Source organism: Rana temporaria, chromosome 8 (assembly GCF_905171775.1).
Source record: "Rana temporaria chromosome 8, aRanTem1.1, whole genome shotgun sequence".
Taxonomy (NCBI): domain Eukaryota; kingdom Metazoa; phylum Chordata; class Amphibia; order Anura; family Ranidae; genus Rana; species Rana temporaria.
Window position 1 is genome coordinate 146,018,577 of NC_053496.1, and position 19,615 is coordinate 146,038,191.

The 19,615-nt window shown below is 47.5% G+C and overlaps 1 protein-coding gene across 6 annotated transcripts in view; it reads right to left on the minus strand.

Moving 5' to 3' along the window:
- TMEM134 (transmembrane protein 134) overlaps positions 1-19,615 on the minus strand; it is a 109,821-nt gene that overhangs the window by 17,030 nt on the left and 73,176 nt on the right. For all 6 annotated transcript variants that reach the window (XR_005741228.1, XR_005741227.1, XM_040320841.1 and 3 more), the window contains exons 2-3: positions 15,707-15,850; positions 6,832-6,884 (exon numbers count right to left, since the gene is read on the minus strand). Coding sequence is in view for 4 of the 6 variants with exons in the window: in XM_040320841.1 (XP_040176775.1) it covers positions 6,832-6,884; positions 15,707-15,823 (170 nt within the window). In the remaining 2 variants the exon portion in view is untranslated. The remainder of the gene's footprint in view (positions 1-6,831; positions 6,885-15,706; positions 15,851-19,615) is intronic.

Below are 19,615 nucleotides of genomic sequence, written 5' to 3' on the forward strand. Positions count from 1 at the left end.
TAGGCAATAGCGTCGTTTTCCGGCGTTTTTTTTAGGCGTTTTTTTCGCGCGTATTCATGCTAATATGCGCGTTTGCATACAGCGTTGTCCGACGTTTTTGTACTTAGACGTTTTTTTTTAGCCAATAGGAAAAACTATCATCTTTTCATCACTTGTTGCTATGTTGGTAGATTTTTTAAATCTTCTGCATGGGCGACAAGTTCTATTGACAAAACGCCTGTAGCAAACGCTTGTTGTCGCGCAATACGCGCGTATCTGGCGTTTTACATTGATTTCAATGGAAAACCAAAAACGCTCAAATACGCGCATATCGCGCGTATTGCGCGACAGAAAAGGGTCCAGAACTTCTTTTGACTACAGGCGATGCGCGTCAGGCGCATCAGCGTTCAGATGTGAACCATCCCCATTGACTTTCATTGCTTTTCGTCCCTCTGGCGTTTGTTCGCGTCGCGCTACATGCGACAAAACGCGAAGGTGTGAATGGGGTCTAAGAGTCTGTTCACACTGGGGCGAATCGTCAGGTGGCCATTCAATGCAAGTCGCTCAGACTTAGAAAAAGGTTCCTGCTCGACTTCGGGGGAGGCTCGGGGCGACCTGCATTGACTTCTATACAGAAGTCGTTTTGCTGGTCGCCTCTGAAGTCGTCCTCAAGACGAAGTTGTGCCGCGGGAGTGTGAACCGGCTCTTACTCATTCTATATGCCAAACTGTCATCACATTTGGCAACTTGTTTGTGTTTGCTTGGGGATCAACTTTATAACAGTAACAGTAATAATACATTATGTTAACCTTTGCCAACTGCTTTGGTGACCACGTTAAAGAGACTAGTGCCAGTACTATTATTGGTTGAAAGGTATTTTCTGTGTTTGCTTGCTTTTACACTAATCAGTATTAGGGTGACCACATTTCCAAACTGCCATTCAGGGACCCCCCCCCCCCCCCCCAAAAGATGATTTTTGACATATTTTTTGCCGACTTTTGGGGCAGGGGCATATGAAATCAGCGGGACCGTGTGCAAGATTTTGGTGGGACCTTCCTGAGATACAAATGAAATCCTGTGTATCCGGACTAAGGGTCTGTTTATACCAGAATGCTGTGAGGGAATCTTGCGTTTTGTGTGCATTTCAAAATGCACTCCCATAGCGATCTGTAGTGGGTGTTAACTTAACCTCTTTACACTTTGCCTCCTGGCACACGATCCAAAAACTCCTGATCGCTTGCAGCGATCGCAAGCTTTCGCTTAGACGCCGGTAACTGTGAAGGGGGTGCTCAGGGTGTGCGCTCTCGGCACATCGCTACTGATCGCAATTCATTCAAATATGTGACCTCTCTGTGCCAAGGCCCAGGCACAGAGAAGCCACATATTTGTGTGTGGCCGGTGCCAAGGGATTAATGACTACCCAAATGCAGGTAGCAAATGCAGTGTTTGTCTGCACCAGAATGTATGATCAGCAGTACCATGCGATCCAGTTGCTGTGCGTTTTGTAAAGTAGCGCACAGCTCTTGGTGCAGACTGACAAGGTTTCAGCCCATTCAAATAAAAGGGCTGAAATTGCACAGCACCTGGAAGGCATGTGAATTGCAAAGGAACGCAGAGCATGTTCCTATGTGATTTGTGCTGTGAACCAGTCCTGAGTCTTGGAGACCATTGCTGAAAAAAGGTCAGACACTTGGCTTCACTAACTTGCCTGACAGGGGGGGCACTGGCACCTTGAGCAATTGCCCTGAATGTCTAGCAAAGTTTTCAGATGGTACAATTGTCCCCTCAATAGCAGACAGCTTGTCTTTGAAGAGGGGGAAGGGGGCAAGTTGTCAAAGAAGAATACTGGCAGTGATTTTGGGGATAAGAGCATGCTGTATGTGCTAGGGGGGCACACTTTGGGAGGGGAGAGAAATTGTGCTGGAAGGGGGAGTTGAATAAAAAACAGTTTATCTCCCCTCCTAAAGTGCCCCCTAGCACATACAACATGCTCTTATCCCCAAAATCACTGCAAGTATTTTTTTTGGACAACTTACCCCCCCCCCCCCCTGTCTCTGTGTCTCCTTCTCCTGCAAGTGCCAAGCATTAATATTTTGTGTACTAACCTCAGATCAGCATGTCCCGTCCTCCTGTTGAGTGCTGTGTGTCCATTCTCCTCCCCCTGCTGTGACATCCGAGCCAAGTCTGTGTGTTAGTGTGAGGTGGGCAGGAGGGGGGAGGAATAGGGTGACCACGTGTCCCGGATTGCCCGGGACAGTCTCACATTTTGCAGGTCTGTCCCGGGCACATTCATTCCAGGACAATAGTGTCCCAAAATGAAACACACAGCTACCCCCCAGGGCCAATCTGATGCCCCCAAAAAAGGCCGCCACATCACCGCTTTACTCACTGACAGTACTTGTCCTGGCCGGGAATGCCTGGAGGAGCACAATCCCTGCCCCCTGCTTGTGATTGGAGAAATCATAAATCCCGCCTCTTGTGTCCAATCACTGTGCTGTGATTCATTACAGCACAAGCTGATTTTTGGGAAGGGAGGGTGTCCCTGAATGGTAGTTTGGAAATATGGTCACTCTAGGGAGGAAGTGAGAGGGAGAGATGCCTCGCAGCTGTGGGAACAGAAACACCCCACAGTCAAGCAGCAAGCCAGTCACTGGAGCGGAGGTGAGAGAACCAGCATGACTCCCCAGCAGCACTAGCGCGGAGTGCGTCACTGGTTGCCAGACGCCAAGCGGCTATAGCAACCAGTGATCAGGAGTAGATGGAAGAGGTAGAGGCAGAGCCAGAGCCAGCGCTATGGCTGCTCGGTCCGCCTCTGTTCCCAGACTGTCAGTTTCATTGCAGGACACTGTATTGTCCCGCAATGAAGGTGTCCGGGACCGGGGACAAATATGTACATTACGGGACAATCCGGGGTTACCCTAATCAGTATGTGCCAGAGGGGCTAAGCCCCTGGAGGAGGTCTAGGCCAAGAACAGAGGACCCATCTTGCACACATACATAGCTTCTAAAATACAGTAGTTTAGTAGTTTAGATAAGAATACTGATAATAGTGACTTGTATTTGGCTAGGTTTCAGTAACCCTACTGGGTGAGGGGCAACTTTGAGGGTACAAGTGAAAAATACTCCTGTCTACAAAGGGCAGAGTTGTTTGCTCTCTATGCCCTGGGGATCCAAGTCCTAACCTAGGTCCTCAAAGAGGCCATCGGAGGGATAATATTGTATGCTTGTTTGAGCAAAAGTAAAAAAATGTTTGTTATTCAAACAGCAGGGGCATCCATTGAGATCAGTGTGAAGTGTCTCGAGATGGATCGGTGTCATTGTATTTGACAAACATCAAGTTACGTTATTTCACCAAAGACGTGCTTCGTGACTCATACTTGCCACATTCTCAATTTAACCACTTCTGGACCGCCTTCCGCACATTTACTGCAACAAGGCGGCCTGGCTGCGTGAAAAAGACGTACCTGTACGTCGCTCCATGCAGTAGCCTCTGGGGGCGTGCCCTGTTTAAACAGAGGGCGAGCCACTCAGTGGGTCGGCCACCCATGATTGTTCCCCAGAGAGGCAGAACGGCAATCTGCCTATGTAAACAAGGCAGATCGCCGTTTTGGCTGGGGAGAACAGAGATCTTGTGTTCCTGCTAAGCAGGAACATGGATCTCTGTGTTCTCAGAGTCAGAGCAATCCCCCACTAACTAGTAAGCACCCCCTAGGGACACTTAACCGTTTTGATTGCCCCTGTTCTTAACCCCTTCCCTGCCAGTGTCATTAGTACAGTAACCGTGCATATTTCTAGCACTGATCACTGTATTAGTGTCACTGGTCCCCAAAAGAGTGTCAGTTAGGTCCTATTTGTCTGCCGCAATCCCGCTAAAAATCGCTGATCGCCCCCATTACTAGTCCGCAAAACATAAAAAATACCATCATTTGTAGATGCTATGGCTTTTGCGTAAACCAATCAATATACACTTATTGGGATTGTTTTTTATTGGCTATGTATTAAAGAAAAAATATATAGGGTTTTATAGCGCAAAAAAAAGTTAAAAACGCAGAGGTGATTAAATACCACCAAAAGAAAGCTCTATTTGTGGGGGAAAAAAGGACAATAATTTAATTTAGGCACAGCGGTGCACAAATGCGCAATTGTAACTTAACCACTTAAGGACCGGCCCCTTTATATATACACATTGGCAGAATGGCACGGACAGGCAAAGGCACATACAGGTACGTCGCCTTTAAGAAACACTCAATAGGTCACACTTAACCCCTACAGCGCCACCTAGTGGTTAACCCCTTCACTGCCAGTGTCATTTTCACAGTAAAACAGTGCATTTTTATAGCACTGATCGCTGTGAAAATGACAATGGTCTCAAAAATTTGCCACAAGTGTCCGACATAATGCCGCAGTCACGAAAAAAAATCACTGATCGCCGCCGTTACTAGTAAAAAAAATAATAATAATTAATAAAAATGCCATAAAACTATCCCCTATTTTGTAAACGCTATAACTTTTGCGTAAACCAATCAATAAACGCGTATTGAGATTTTTTTTTACCAAAAATATGTAGAAGAAGAATACGTGTCGTCCTAACCTGAGGAAAAAAAAAATTTATATATTTTTTGGGGATTTTTATTTTAGCAAAAAGTAAAAAATATTGCATTTTTTTTTCTAAATTGTCACTCTATTTATGTTTATAGCACAAAAAATACTGCAGAGGTGATCAAATACCACCAAAAGAAAGCTCTATTTGTGGGAAAAAAAGGACGCCAATTTTGTTTGGGAGTCACGTTGCACGACTGCGCAATTGTCAGTTAAAGCCAAATCGCAAAAAGGGGCCTGGTCCTTTAGCTGCAAAATGGTCCAGGGCTAAAGTGGTTAAACTAACGCAGTGCCGTATTGCAAAAAATGGCCTGGTAATGAAGGGGGTAAAAACCTTCCGGGGCTGAAGTGTTTAAAGATGATACGCAGATGTTCTGTACCCCCCCCCCCCCCCCCCCGATTCTTTTATTCACTGGAGAGTGCCCACACAGACACACTCCGGTGAAGCAAAGAACCAACCAGGATGTATAGAACATCTGTGTATCATCTTTAAACTGAGGAAGTGGCATGTTTGAGCCAAGAAATGAATCTTTCGTGCAATACAGTAACTTCAGGTTCATCAAAGACTAGGACTCTGATACAACTCTAGACACACTGCACATCTCAATGAGTGCCATTTAGACCACCAACCGGTTTACACATTTTCTCAAACAAATCTGGGAAGGGGGGGGGGTTGGGGGTATTTAGGCCATTCCAGAAGGACACATGGAGAACTTCTGTAATTTGTTTATGCACATTTTTTGGGGGGGGTACACAGTACAGGGAGTATAAAGAAGGCTTTTAAATAGTGATTGTCATGGACCTTGGAGTAATGGAGTGGTTACTGAGCTATATTGAGACATTTCCATTATGTGATAAGCCTGTTTAAAGCCTTTGTGATTATCAGGTGTGGGTGTCTTCTGTCGGAGACAGCCCGTCTGAAGATGTAAGTGTTTATGCTAAGTGCCTTTGTACTGTTCTAAAGGTCAGAAGCCTCCTGTCAGCTGTATTGAATTAGCATTCTATTGTCTAAAGCAATGTAACCTCTCAGAGGTAGTAATTAAGTAGACCGGGTTATTGTGTACATTGATTACCCCCTGGGGCTTCTGTCTCAATACACAAGTCTTTCTATCCAAGCTATTGGACCAATCCCTGTTGACAATTTCAAGTCCTCATTTGCATGGTCAAGGAGGACTTGAGTGAAGACTGGATATACTTTACAATTGACCAATAGGAAAGCGGTTGTTGGGAGTGGGATGTTCCAAAATTCTGTATAAAAGTGTGCTGTGTACTTGAAAATAAAGAGTCCTGCTTGAACTTACATACAGCCTGCCTGGTGTTTGTTCTTAATGGGTCTGAATGGCACATAGCTGTAGTTCGGACCCCGGAACCTTGGATGACTGGACCATCAGACGCTGCAATCTGCAAGCTGACTCACTGGTAGCAGAGGAGTGTCGGGAGAGCAGGACCTGGGCGAGCAAGGATCTCGTCACAGTGATCTTATCTTTTTGACTAGGATTCATTTCAACCAATGCCTAACTTTCTCTTTCAATTGTTCTTATTGAAAATTCTACAAAATGGATGAAAAACAAACAGGTAGCAAACAGGGCTGGACTGGGACAAAAATTTGGCCCTGGACTTCATCCAGAGTCCAGACTGGCCCACTTTGACATGTCTCTCCCATGGCGACCGGACAACTCCCGCACCCCCCCCCCCCCCGGCCACCCAATCCCTCTCTCCCCCTTCACTAGCAGTTCTACTTTATTAGAGTAGAACGGCTGGTACTGGTACTCTTATAGGCAGTACCAGTGGGGAAGCTAAACATTATTTCACCTGGGAAAAATAATCAGTTCGGTGCCCCCCCCCCTTATGGGACAAGATTAGGCAGAAGTGAGAAACTCCCAGGCCATAGTTGTTGAGTCAGCTGTCTGTCCCCTCCCCCCATGCTCTTTTGTTGGTCCCCCTGCTCCTCTGGTCCTCCCCCTGCTTCTTTGTCCCCCCAGGTGAGCGCTGCGGGGAGGGAGAGGAGGTGAGGGCTGCAGGAAGGGAGAGACAGAGGAGCGGAGGGGGGCGGCGGTCCGCTGTCACTGAAGCCGGCCCACTGAGCCATCGGCCCACCGGGAAACTCCCTGTAGTCACAATTGCCAGTCCATCCCTGGTTGCAAATAGCAATCCGAAGACAGTAGAATTGACAAGCAAGCAAATTATTTTTTCTTGTAAGAAATACATGTAAAAAGGAAAACACAAGGGATATAACGAACATGTATGCCTTACCTATCTACAGTTTTAATTTTAACATGTTCTGTTTCTTCATCATTTTCCAAGTTCTAGGAAGGAAAAAAATAAAAAATGAATAAACGTTAATAGTACATACGTCAGCAGAGAACATAACTAAAATGTTTCTTTTGTTGAAAGCAGGGAGGGAATTCGTGAGAAATGGGTCAAGAATTAGTGCATATTTGCAGCTTTAATCATTAGAAAAATGCAGAGAACATGCACTTTTCAGTAAGGAGGCATTATGACTCAGCAGTGGAGGGGTGATGAGTGGTATGACTCCTACAAGGTGCAAGTTAACTTTTCGGACATGGCATTTAAATCATTCTGTCAGGTTGACTCACTAAAGCAGGGGTGCCCAACCTTTTAAAGAGCGAGGGCCACTTAAGCGAATTGGTAAACGGTCATGGGCTACAATGAGTGGAGTGGGTGGATGGCATGTCCGTGTCTGCTCTGCATATGCAGAGCGGGCACGGACACAGCCCAAGATACTTTTTAGCGGATCATATTGGAGGTAGAAAACAAGTCAGTTTATGTCTGCCACTACTTAGAGGTGAATGGAAGGTCCAATTGGCCGGACTGTCGGACTAACCGTGTGAAAGGGGCCCAAGGCTGCTTTCACACTGATGCATTGCGGTTTGCTCACACCACGGGTGCAACGCAGTGTACCTTTGGCTTTCCTGCACTTTGCAATAGACTTTTATTTATATTTTGAAGGCTTGGTGCACTTTAAGAAAGCTCAAACCTCGCAGGTAATAAACATAAGTCAATGGCTCAGTGCAGGTAACCCACAGGTAAACTGCTTTGCACCTGCAGATCAGTTTGAAAGCAGCCCAGTAACCACTGCAGAAAAGATATGCCCAGATATACACTGTGATTTTAGTAATAAACTGACTTTTAATAACAACAGTATTCTATTCCATCCCAGAGCAGGAGGTCGCAGGCCACATGTGGCCCCTGGGCCACTGGTTGGGCACCCCTGCACTAAAAGATGGAAATCGGTTTTGTTTATACAAGAGCAGGACACAAGACGAACAGGATGATGTGATTTTACGTAAAAAAAAAAAAACTCCGAAAAAAAAAAACTCCACACCGAGTGCTGGTTCACACAGGGCAACATGACTTCCAGCGCAACTTTGCGAGACGACTTCAGCGTGACTTTCAAGTCGCCTCCAGGACAGGCGACTTTTCCAGTGGCCAATCAAACAATTATCAGCTCTGTAGGAGGGAGGGGTTTGCCTGAGATTTTTTTTTCTCTTCCTGTAAAGTTGCTTCAGTTAAAGGGGTTGTAAAGGTTTGCCTTTTATTTTCTAAATAGGTTCCTTTAAGCTAGTGCATTGTTGGTTCACTTGCCTTTTCCTTCGATTTCCCTTCTTAATGTTTTTTTTCTTTGTCTGAATTTCTCACTTCCTGTTTCTCCTCAGTAAGCTTTCCACCATCATCCGAGCAGTGAGAAGTGATTTAGAACAGCCTGGGCCTCTGCCACAGGCCTAGCGATTTAGGGTGCAATAATTGGATTGAGCGAATCCTCCCAGTAAATTCAGTTAAAGCCACCAGTTGACAGCTGCAATATACCTGTCACTATCGTGGTGACCAGATCCCCGATGGTTCGTTCAGGCCTCCTGGACAACCTCTTTCCGGGTTCTCCCTGAGCCGATTCCCCACCGCACAGCTCTCAGCTTAGGATCCTCTCAGCAAAGGTTGGGACCCAGCAAGTGGCTGGGGCCCCTTTTCCGCATCAGGATGGAGCTCCGCATGGTGCGCAACTCCGGCCAGGTAGGCCATGGTGGCAGGGTCCATGGATGCGCGCACCCTGAAGGTGGATGCCGCACCTGGAACTCGGACCCCGCGAAAAGGACTTAGAATCAATGGCGTCTGCCCCAGATATACCCTTTCCCAGCATGCCCAGCGAGGGAAAATCTCCTCTAATTGACTGCTGGGCAAAAGTGACTCTGCCAGAACCCCTCTAGCGCCAACTGCCCCCCAGAGGTGGAAACGCACCCCTGAAACGCAGACTGACCTACAAGACAGTTTTGAAAGGACAGCAGCCCGGCAATTTAACAAAATGTGAATGGGAGCAAAATAACTCTCCCATTCCCCACTAACTTTAGCGTACTGCCCATACTTAAAGTAAGGGGGCGCTACATATAAAAAAAAAAAAAAATAGGGATTTTTATAACAGCTTACCTGTAAAATCCTTTTCTCGTAGTACATCACGGGACACAGAGCTGGTTCAATAATTACTAAGTGGGTTATATAGTCTACCTTCAGGTGATGGACACTGGCACTCTCAAACAGGAAGTTCCCTCCCTTTATAACCCCCTCCCCTACAGGAAGTACCTCAGTTTTGTAGCAAAGTATTCCAAATATTCCCCAAGAGGGGCGGGTGCTCTGTGTCCCGTGATGTACTACGAAAAAAGGATTTTACAGGTAAGCTGTTATAAAAATCCCTATTTCTCTATCGTACATCACGGGACACAGAGCTGGTTCAATAATTACTAAATGGGATGTCCCACAGCAATGCCACGTGAGGGGGGGGGGGGGGGGGGAACATGCAAGTGCAAAAAAACATGGGAGCCACCAGACATAAACAACTATACTGCAGCCTGCAGTACAGCATGCCCAAAGGCCATGTCTGTGTGTCCCCTAATATCCAAATGATAAAATTTTGTGAAAGTGTGAACAGACGACCAGGTCGCCGCCTTACAGACCTGAGCCATGGGGACCTGATGATGAACTGCCCAAGAAGTGCCCACAGCCCTGGTAAAATGAGCCCTCACTGAAACTTGGGGGTCCTTCCCTTTTAGACCGTAGGCCTGAGAGATTGCCTGCCAAATCCACCTAGAAATTGTGGCCTTCGAGGCTGCCTGGCCCTTCCTGGGCCCGTCTGGCAGGATAAACAGGACATCGGTCTTTCTAACCTGGGCAGTAGCCCTGATATAGACCCTAATAGTCCTAACCAAATCCAAGGTATGTAACGACCTTTTCATCTGGGAAACCGGGTTAGGAAAGAAGGAAGGAAGGATCAAATCCTGGTTTAAGCGGAACCCGGACACTACCTTCGGAAGGAAGGATGGGTGGGGTCGTAACACGACCCTGTCCTTATGAAGCACCAAGTATGGTTCCTCACAAGAAAGCGCAGCTAGCTCAGAAACCTTTCTAGCGGACACCATGGCCACCAGAAACACTAGCTTCCTGGTTAATAACATCAACGGGATGTGATTCAAGGGTTCAAACGGCTGTCTTTGTAATGCAGAAAGGACCAGGTTTAGGTCCCAAGGGCATGACGGGCGCCTGATCAGGGTATTAACGCGTAAAACCCCCTGCATAAAGGACTTGACAAGGGAGTGGGTAGCTAATGGCCTCTGAAACAAAATGGACAAGGCCGAGATCTGCCCCCTAATGGTGCTGACGGACAAATTCAACCGCACACCCTGCTGGAGAAAATCCAAGACCCTGCCAATTAAAAATTTACGCGGATGCCAACCCCTGGCATCACAGTAGGCTAAGTAAGACTTCCACACCCTATAATAAATCAGTCTAGAAACCGGCTTCCTGGCATTGATTAGAGTAGAGACCACTGGGTTGGAAAGACCCCTCTTACTCAGGATATAGGATTCAATCGCCAGGCCGTCAAATTTAGCGACCGAAAAGAAGGGTGGAAGATCGGCCCTTGTGAAAGTAGGTCTGGCCGGAGCGGGAGCGACCAAGGTTCTCCTACCGCCATCCTTACAATGAGGGAAAACCATGCCCTGTGGGGCCAAGCTGGGGCCACCAGAATTACCGGCTTGTTTTCCATCCGGATTCTCTGGAGTAACCGGGGCAACAACTGAAGAGGAGGGAATGCATAAAGAAGGGAGAACTGCATCCAAGGGCATACCAACGCATCCGTCTCGCACACCCAGGGATCCCTTGTCCGAGACACAAATCTCCTCAACCTTGTGTTGAACCTTGATGCCAAAAGGTCCACATCTGGGGTGCCCAACCTTCGGCAAATCTCCTGAAAGACTGCGGGATGGAGACACCATTCCCCTGGCACAAGCTGTTGCCGACTGAGATAATCGGCTTGCCAATTTTCTATGCCCGGGATATAGACTGCTGAGATGCAGGGAACATGGGCTTCTGCCCAAGTGAGGACCTGGTTTACCTCCGTTTAAACAGCCCGACTCCTGGTGCCTCCCTGATGGTTTATATATGCCACCGCTGTGACATTGTCAGACTGCACCCTGACTGGGCATCCCTGTAGCTCGCTTGTCCAAGCCCTGAGGGCTAGATAAACTGCCCGGATCTCCAACAGGTTGATGGGGAGCGAACATTCTGTTCTTGACCAGCTCCCCTGCAGGGAAAGTTCCCCCATGACTGCCCCCCAGCCCGACAGGCTGGCATCTGTGGAAATTATTTTCCAGGAGACTGGGCTGAAGGATTTCCCCCTCTGAACATTCTGGGGGACTAACCACCAAGCTAGAGCCCGTCGAACTGATGGGGACAGAACCATTGGGTAATCCAATGCTTGCAACCTTTTGTTCCAGGCTGACAAGATGGCCCCCTGTAATTGTCTTGTATGGAACTGCGCATAAGGTACGGCCTTGAAGGTTGCCACCAGCTTCCCCATCAGTCGCATGCAGATGCGGACCGATGGTCTCTCCTTGCTTAGCACTAATAAAATTAGTTCTCTTATGGAGCAGATATTTGCTTGGGGCAAAAACACCCTCTGAAGGTGGGTATCGAGGAACATGCCGAGATACTCCAATCTCTTGGTTGGCTCCAAGGCTGATTTGTCCCTGTTTATGACCCAACCGAAGGACTCCAGGTACTGAAGCGTGAGGCGCACACCCTGACTCAAACCTGGGGCTGAATGATCTACTAACAGTAAATCGTCATGGCAATCTCCCGGGCCCTTAGGTTGGCTAACAAGGGTGCCAGAATCTTAGTGAAGACTTGAGGAGCCATGGCCAACCCAAAGGGGAGAGCCACGAACTGAAAGTGGCGTGGGCCTATCGCAGAAACCTGTATGCATCCTTTATGTCTATGGATGCTAAAAAATCTTCTGCAAGTAAAGCGGCAGCTACTGAACGAATGGACTCCATTTGAAATGAACAAACTCTTAGATACTGGTTTAGGCCCTTTCGATCTAAGATTGGCCTGACATCGCCATTCGGCTTTGGAACAATGAAGAGGTTCGAGTAGAACCCTAGTCCCTGTTCCTGAGCTGGCACCTCGACAATCACTCCTTGGAGCAAGAGTCGATCCAGGGCCATCAAGAGAGACCCTCTTTTTCTGGGGTCCCCTGGTAAATTTGAAACCAGAAAGCGAGGAGGGGGAAACCCCAGAAACTCCAGCTGGTAACCCCGCGAGATGATTGAGAGGACCCATTCGTCGGATACCTTCCTTTGCCAAGCAGGCGCAAAACCTTGGAGCCTTCCGCCCACCCGAGAGAGCGGGGGCAATGCTTCATAAGGACGCCTTAGGGGCAGGCTTGCGGATCCAGGGCCTCCTGTTGCCCTGCACCTGACCCTGAGGTTTCCTGGGCATGTTTGGACGGCTGGACTGCCGTCGATACTGCCTAAAGGCCGAAGGACCCGAAGTGGGGGTTGCCGGCCGCTTGGGGGGAGGACCCTGAACCTTCTTTTTGACTGGCAATAGGGTACTCTTTCCGCTAGAGATCCTCTGGATGTATTTATCCAGCTCCTCGCGAATAACCTTTCCCCGTGAAAGGGAAATCCTGCTAGCAGTTTTTTGCAGGGGGCTTCAGCTGACCACTTCTTCAACCACAGGAGGCGTCTCATGTGTACCAAAAATAATGATAGCCGTGATGCCTGCTGAATGGAGTCTTTCATGGCATCAACCGCAAAGCATAAAGCTCTGGGTAGATCCGCCAAATCCTGAGCCTGCTGATCAGGTAGGTCCTTCAGAACCTGCTTTGCCTGGTCCTTTAAGGCCTGGCAAACCCCAATGGCTGCTGTAGCAGGCTGAACTACAGCCCCTACTGTGGTAAAAGATGCCTTCAGCAGAGTCTCTATCGCTTATCGGCCGGATCTTTGAACATCTGGATGTTATCCACAGGGCAGGTCAAGGTTTTATTCACACATGCCACCGCTGCGTCTACAACCGTGATCGACCACTTCTTGGTGAACTTCTCCTGCGTCGGGCAGAGAACTGAAAACCGCTTAGGAGGAACAAACATCCTGTCAGGACGAACCCAGTCGTGATAAATCGAGTCCGAGAGAAGAGGATGAACTGGGAAGAAAAACCACGACTGTGGAGCCTTTAGGGAGCCCAAGGAGGACACAGCATTAACCGCTGGTTCTGGGAGAGGCAACTTAAATGCTGAGCGAACCATATCCGTCAAAGACTGAATCCAAAGTTTTTCAGCCTGGGATGCAGAGAAAGGTTCCTCAATGGTTGACTCCTCTGAGCCCGACCCCTCCTGTTCCTCATCAGGCTGACCCCCCAAAAATTCTTCTTCTAAGGAAAAATTCATAGGGCCCAAAGACTGGCCCCGGGGAGAGGGGGATCTATCCTGCTTCCTATCAGATAAGGAAGCCGCAATTAAGGCTGTAAGCCTTTGCTCCAGCCCCCCAAGCGTAGAAGCCAACACCTGTTCAGTGACAGACGGGGGGGGGGGGAAGTGTTGGGCTAGCCACCGCACCTGGCTCCGATGGCTCGCCTGTGGCAGTAATATCTGGCATCTCAGGGGAGAACTGTATCAGAGGGATTACCAAGGTCCTCTGAACCAGATGGGGAACCCCTAGGTTTTTTAGCAGCTTTTGCATTCTTTGCAGTTCCCGACCCCTTAGGTGCCATACTGCTCCAGGTACTAAGAGGTTAAGTAGCCCAACAGGCCTGGTCCCGTACGGGGTCTAGCTTAACAGCCTAATCTAGCTGAAGAAAAAACGGCTGTATCCGTCTGAGCCACTGTCTGTCCTGTCACTGTTTCCTGAGCTCAATAGACCTGTGGACCACCCAGCGTTCTGTGTCCCAGCCGATTGCTGGGTTAGCTCAGCCCTTTATGTGAACTACCGCGTCACCACGCTGGGGCGAGGACGCCGCCATTCCCTTCCTCCCTCTAACCGCCACGCCTCCCAAACGTATAAATCGAGAGCCATGCGCGCGCACGCTACGTCCAAGATGGAGACAGCAGAGGGAGGACAGCGTTCAGGGCGAGGAGCAGCTGGAGCGGTCCCGTGGCGACAGAATGAACCGCTGCGATAGATACACGGATAAGAGGTACATCAGCAGGGTAACACAAATATAAAATACTGATTACCAGTATACCACCCGAGAACTGGGACCCGGCCAGGGGAATAAATGTATGGGTAGATACAAAGACCATCCTGTCTAAAAAGACATAGTGGACACGTATGCCTTATGCATAGAAGCAAACTTATACAACCCCAACAAAGGAAGCCTTACCTTTGAACCAAGTTCCATAAGTACTTCCTAAGCTTACCTTTCCACGCCGCAGGGTATTGCAAAAAAGCAAGAGGCCCAGCCTTCACCCCTCACCGTGGGTTTTTGTCAACGACCTTCAGGGACCGGGGTCCTGTGAATAGGAGCACCACTCCCCTGGACCTATATAGCACCATGGCAGCAGAAATACATTTGGTCCATAGAAGGCAAAAAGCTCTGGAACCCAAGGTCCAGCCCTCCGAAGAGAGGCATTATAGGCCAAACCTCGTTCTTCACACTGAGGCCCGGGTACCGTCCACTTTGGCTATGAAGCACTTTGGACGGATCCGGCTCCTAGCCTGCCTGGGCCCCAAGGACTTTTACAGCATGACTATCCAAACGTGACCAACACCTAAGACACTGGTGAAAAAACTGAGGTACTTCCTGTAGGGGAGGGAGTTATATAGGGAGGGAACTTCCTGTTTGAGAGTGCCAGTGTCCATCATCTGAAGGTAGACTATATAACCCACTTAGTAATTATTGAACCAGCTCTGTGTCCCGTGATGTACGATAGAGAAAGGGAGACTTGCAGCTGTAATTGTAGTGGAACGTGGTTCTACAAAGTATTGACTTAGGGGGCTGAATACAAATGCACACCACACTTTTCACATATTTGTAAAAAAATAAAATAAAAATAATACTTTTTCAAGGCACTGTATTTTTGAGCCAAATTGTCTCCTGCCTCCTGTGAAAAGCACCAGTCAGGTGTCACCTCATCCTCTTCCGATGATGGGCTATGTTTTTTGAGTGCTACCTAAAAAAGCATGTTGATGCCTTCTTGATTAACTTCTATTACATTAATGGATTATAATCTTAGCAAGAGCATGGTTAAAGAGGTGTTAACAGCAATTACGAGAGCCACATATGGCATTATAGTAATGGGGAAAAAAAAAATGGGTGCCGTCTTCTTACAGCTTTTGCAGGCTCCAGAGCAAAATACTACCATAAAGTTGCGCTTGAAAAAAAATCCCCTGCCATCCAATAGAATGACAAATAACTTTTAAATAAGTCAAGCACATCAACACTCTGGATCAACTGTGGGTATAGGATTGTGTATATGGAGGTTTCCATTTGCATTTTTTATTGGTTGAACTACTATAAGCAGGCACAGTCTACAAGAGAGTGGAAACACTGCCCTGAACTCAGAAAAATGCTAAATTGTTGCCACACAGGAACTGCATTTGGTGGAATTCACCATCAGGTATTTGTGGGACTTTGCAGGTGGATTAAGCGAAGACTGTAAATGCAGATGCACTTTTATAATAAATTCTGTAGCAGACTTTTATGGAAACTGTATTTCTAATTTAAACTGCATTATCTCACAGAAAATCTAGTTCAATTTAATGTAAGGTCATCTTAAGAATTTCAGTACAGACCTTTATGTAAAACAAGCTTCTGTAATACAGTATTTTATGTTTGAACTCGCCTTGTACTTATGCCGATTCTGCTGACTCTCATCTCCGACAAAATGCAGGGCCCCAAATCTTGGTCCAGTGTCTTCAATCGACACCTCAAATGCATCATCAATAGTGAAATTACCCATCAATCTTGTAGAAATCTGTAGTTTGGCCTAGACAGTATGAATAGATAATGTAATGAAAATCTGGTAAGAATCAACACATTCCACATCAGCCATGTATGAATTTGACACATTTTTTAACTCTGATCCAAAACCCTTAAACCTTATGCACACTGCTGCTCTAAGCTCACATTTATGGAGATTTTGGCATTTTTTGCCGAAGTTCCTGAACACAACTCAATACAAGCCTATCTGTCCATGCACAGACTTTTACCAGAGTTTAGGAGGAAGTAAATGCTCCTCTCCTGAACATGGAAGAATTGCATTCAGGAGAGGAGAGTTCTGGCAGAAAAACCCTTGATGCATGTAAACCCCTCTAAGCGTGTGTTTAGCACTTGAGCATTCATTTATTTCAAGGACCAGAATAAATTATTATTCTGGCTAATAAAATGAACACCCAAGTGCTTTACACTGCTAAACACAATACACACACATTTACCAGCATCCTTTTGCTGCTAGGAGACAGGAGTCTAGGGAGCATCCAGTGTGCAAGAACTCATACTATATTGGGGTCAGAATTAGCCAAGAGAAGCAACAGATGATACAGTCAAATTCTTTGCAGTTGACTGGCTTGCCTGGTGAACTATCTGGGCTGACTTTTTGAAGAAAACCAACTTATGGCAAGTCAATAATTACAATAAGACTAAACGTAATCTGTATAGATATTCATTCCTATAAATGTGAAGAGGGTAAAGTCTCCAGTCCAGTGGCGGTTCGTCCATAGAGGGTGCTGGAGCGCAGCCCCCTCTGGCTCCTGCACACACCACTGACTAATAACATTGATTAATGCATTGCATGAATCGATGTTATTGTCGCTGCTGGTCTATTCAGATGGCCGGACATGAGCGCCGACCACCTGAATAACGGCAGATGGTTGGCTGTACGGAAGTGCCCATCAGAGCCAGCGGCTCCGATAGGCTTTCCGAGTACAGCCCTCAGCCTTCCGAATGCTTATCCAAGGAACGTACGGGGGTGCGTTCCTTGGATAAGACTGACAGGCGTCTCAGCTAATCAGGTTGACCGGTTGGCACAGTGACATCAATGGGCACTGTGGCGACAATAGGCACAGTGGCGACAATAGGCACAGTGGCGACAATAGGCACAGTGGCGACAATAGGCACAGTGGCGACAATAGGCACAGTGGCGACAATAGGCACAGTGGCGACAATAGGCACAGTGGCGACAATAGGCACAGTGGCGACAATAGGCACAGTGGCGACAATAGGCACAGTGGCGACAATAGGCACAGTGGCTGCGTTTTATGGCATGGCACAGTGGCTGCATTTGATGGCATGGCACAGTGGTGCGAATTGATGATGGCATGGCACAGTGGCTGTGTTTGATGGCATGGCACAGTGGTGACAATTGATGACACAGTGGCTGTGTTTGATGGCATGGCATAGTGACTGCATTTGATGGCATGGCACAGTGGCTGCGTTTGATGGCATGGCACAGTGGTGACAATTGATGGCACAGCGGCTGCATTTGATGGGCACAGTGAGGCTGCAATTTTTTTTTCCATTTGCGCCCCCCCAAAAATTTTGAGCACCAGCCGCTACTGTTCCAGTCTCCTCCTAGGGTTAAAGGTTAGGTTCAACTTTTGAAACATGTTACACCTGTATTTATGCTGTAACACACTCCCAGGCACCCACTTCCCATGACAGAGTGCAGGGGCTCCTTTCCCTTTCAGCCGCTGTCACATTTAAAATCAGTGCAGAGGGCTATGAATTAATAAACTACAAGTCCCGTCTGCCACTGCGGCAGACAGCTTGGAGTCCCTAATGGACTACAAGTGCGGCAATCAGCGCACTTGTAATTCACTGACACTTCCTCCAGCTTTCTAACTGATAGCCAAATGGATGTAGAAAGCTGGAAGACATGCCTGCAGAAGCCTGACATTCCAATCGCGGGGCAATGCTTTACAGCGGGGATAAGCAATTAGCGGACCTCCAGCTGTTGCCAAACTACAAGTCCCATCATGCCTCTGCCTCTGGGTGTCATGCTTGATGCTGTCAGAGTCTTGCTATGCCTCATGGGACTTGTAGTTTGGCAACAGCTGGAGGTCCGCTAATTGCTTATCCCTGCTTTACAGGCTCCTTTGGGAAAAAATAAATAGCACATTTTATTTTCCTGCAAAAATGTGTACATGTATTATTTTTACCTTAAAAGTTAGGCTTTAAAGTGGCAGTAAACTTTGCCTATACGCAAGCCTAGAATAAGGCTTGCCTATAGGTACAGTGAAGATCTCCTAAACATACACTGTTTAGGAGATATTTACTTTAGATCAGTGGTTCTTAACCTTCTAGTGCCGTGACCCCTTGATAAAATTTCTCAAGTTGTGGGGACCCCCCAACAGTAAAATTATTTCATTATCGTACCCCACGGGACACAGAGCCTTAATCATTACATATTGGGGTTGTATGGGTCACCAGAGGTGATTGGACACTGGCACAACCAATGAGAACAAGTTCCCCTCTATATAGCCCCTCCCAGACCGGAGGTACCTCAGTTTTTTCACCAGTGTCTAAGATGTTGGATGCGATTAGGATGTGCTAGGCACAAGGAAGCACAAGTAGCTCTGCCATAGATGCCCCTGGGGAAAAAGAGCTATACTTCGTTTCCATCCAAGATGCTTAAGTTATTACGCCAAAACGGGATGGTATCTGGGCCTCGTGCACAAGGCGTCACCTGTAATGTCTCTGTTTAGAGGACTGGGCTCCAGAGTCCAGCATTTTTGCTTTTTAAAAATGCTAAAAGTCCTGGCAGAGTCTTTTAGAAGGCCCAGGGAAGAGGCATCCTTTAAGTAGGAACACATATCCCTGAACGTTGGCACACATGCCCGCCGTGATGGGTGAAGATTGTTTTTTTCAGATTTTCAGCAAACCTGCGGCGGGGATAAGGTAAGCAGGGAAAAAGGCCTAAACATGCATCTTAAAAGACTTTTCCTTTGAGGTGGTGTCCTCTCCGTTGCCGCCACTAGAGGGAGTAAAGAGTCGAGTTTAACTCACCAGGCTCCAGTACAGTGTCAGGTCTTGTTCAGACAGCACACTTTCTGCTGCAGAGCTCTGCCATGGATAAGCAACCACGTCCCCCCTCACAAGCATGATGCAGGATGATCTTTCCTCCTCTCAGGTTGCCGCCATACTCCCCTAGGTCGGAGGCGCCCTTTATGGGGCACAGCAAAGAGGAAGGGGCAGGTCGCACATCATTCCACGGCACTCAGACAGGCAGGAAGTGGTCATAAAGCCTCTCAAGCCTGTAGCTCTCCCCTGATCTGTGACACAGCAGCTTACGGGCACGTAAGGTCTCTATGCGGTTGGTTATTGAGCACTCCCAAAAGAGGACACCCACTTAGCATGAAACTGTGCTATTAGTTGCATACTGTATGCATATTGCTTAACTAGCACAGGAGTATATGCATTGAGAGTACCTTAGCTATTTGCTTAGTAATATGTCTTCCCAGAGGAGGAATTCAGAGACTAAAAAAGACAAAAAAGCATCACCACCTGAGACGAGAGCCTCTAGCCAGGCCCGTTTGGTACTTTCCTCTCTGGTAATATATGATGCACCTGTACAGGATGAGCCATTGTCTCCATCAGGAGTAGCAACCTCTCTTATGGTGCTTGGGCTTGCATATGTCACTGAGGATACTTTGGCAGTAGCCCTGAACAATTCAGAAGGAAGAATCGCTACGTTAATCGCAAAATCCTTGCTAAAGGACAAAAAATGAAGAGCTCCTTCTGTTTCAGATCTCCC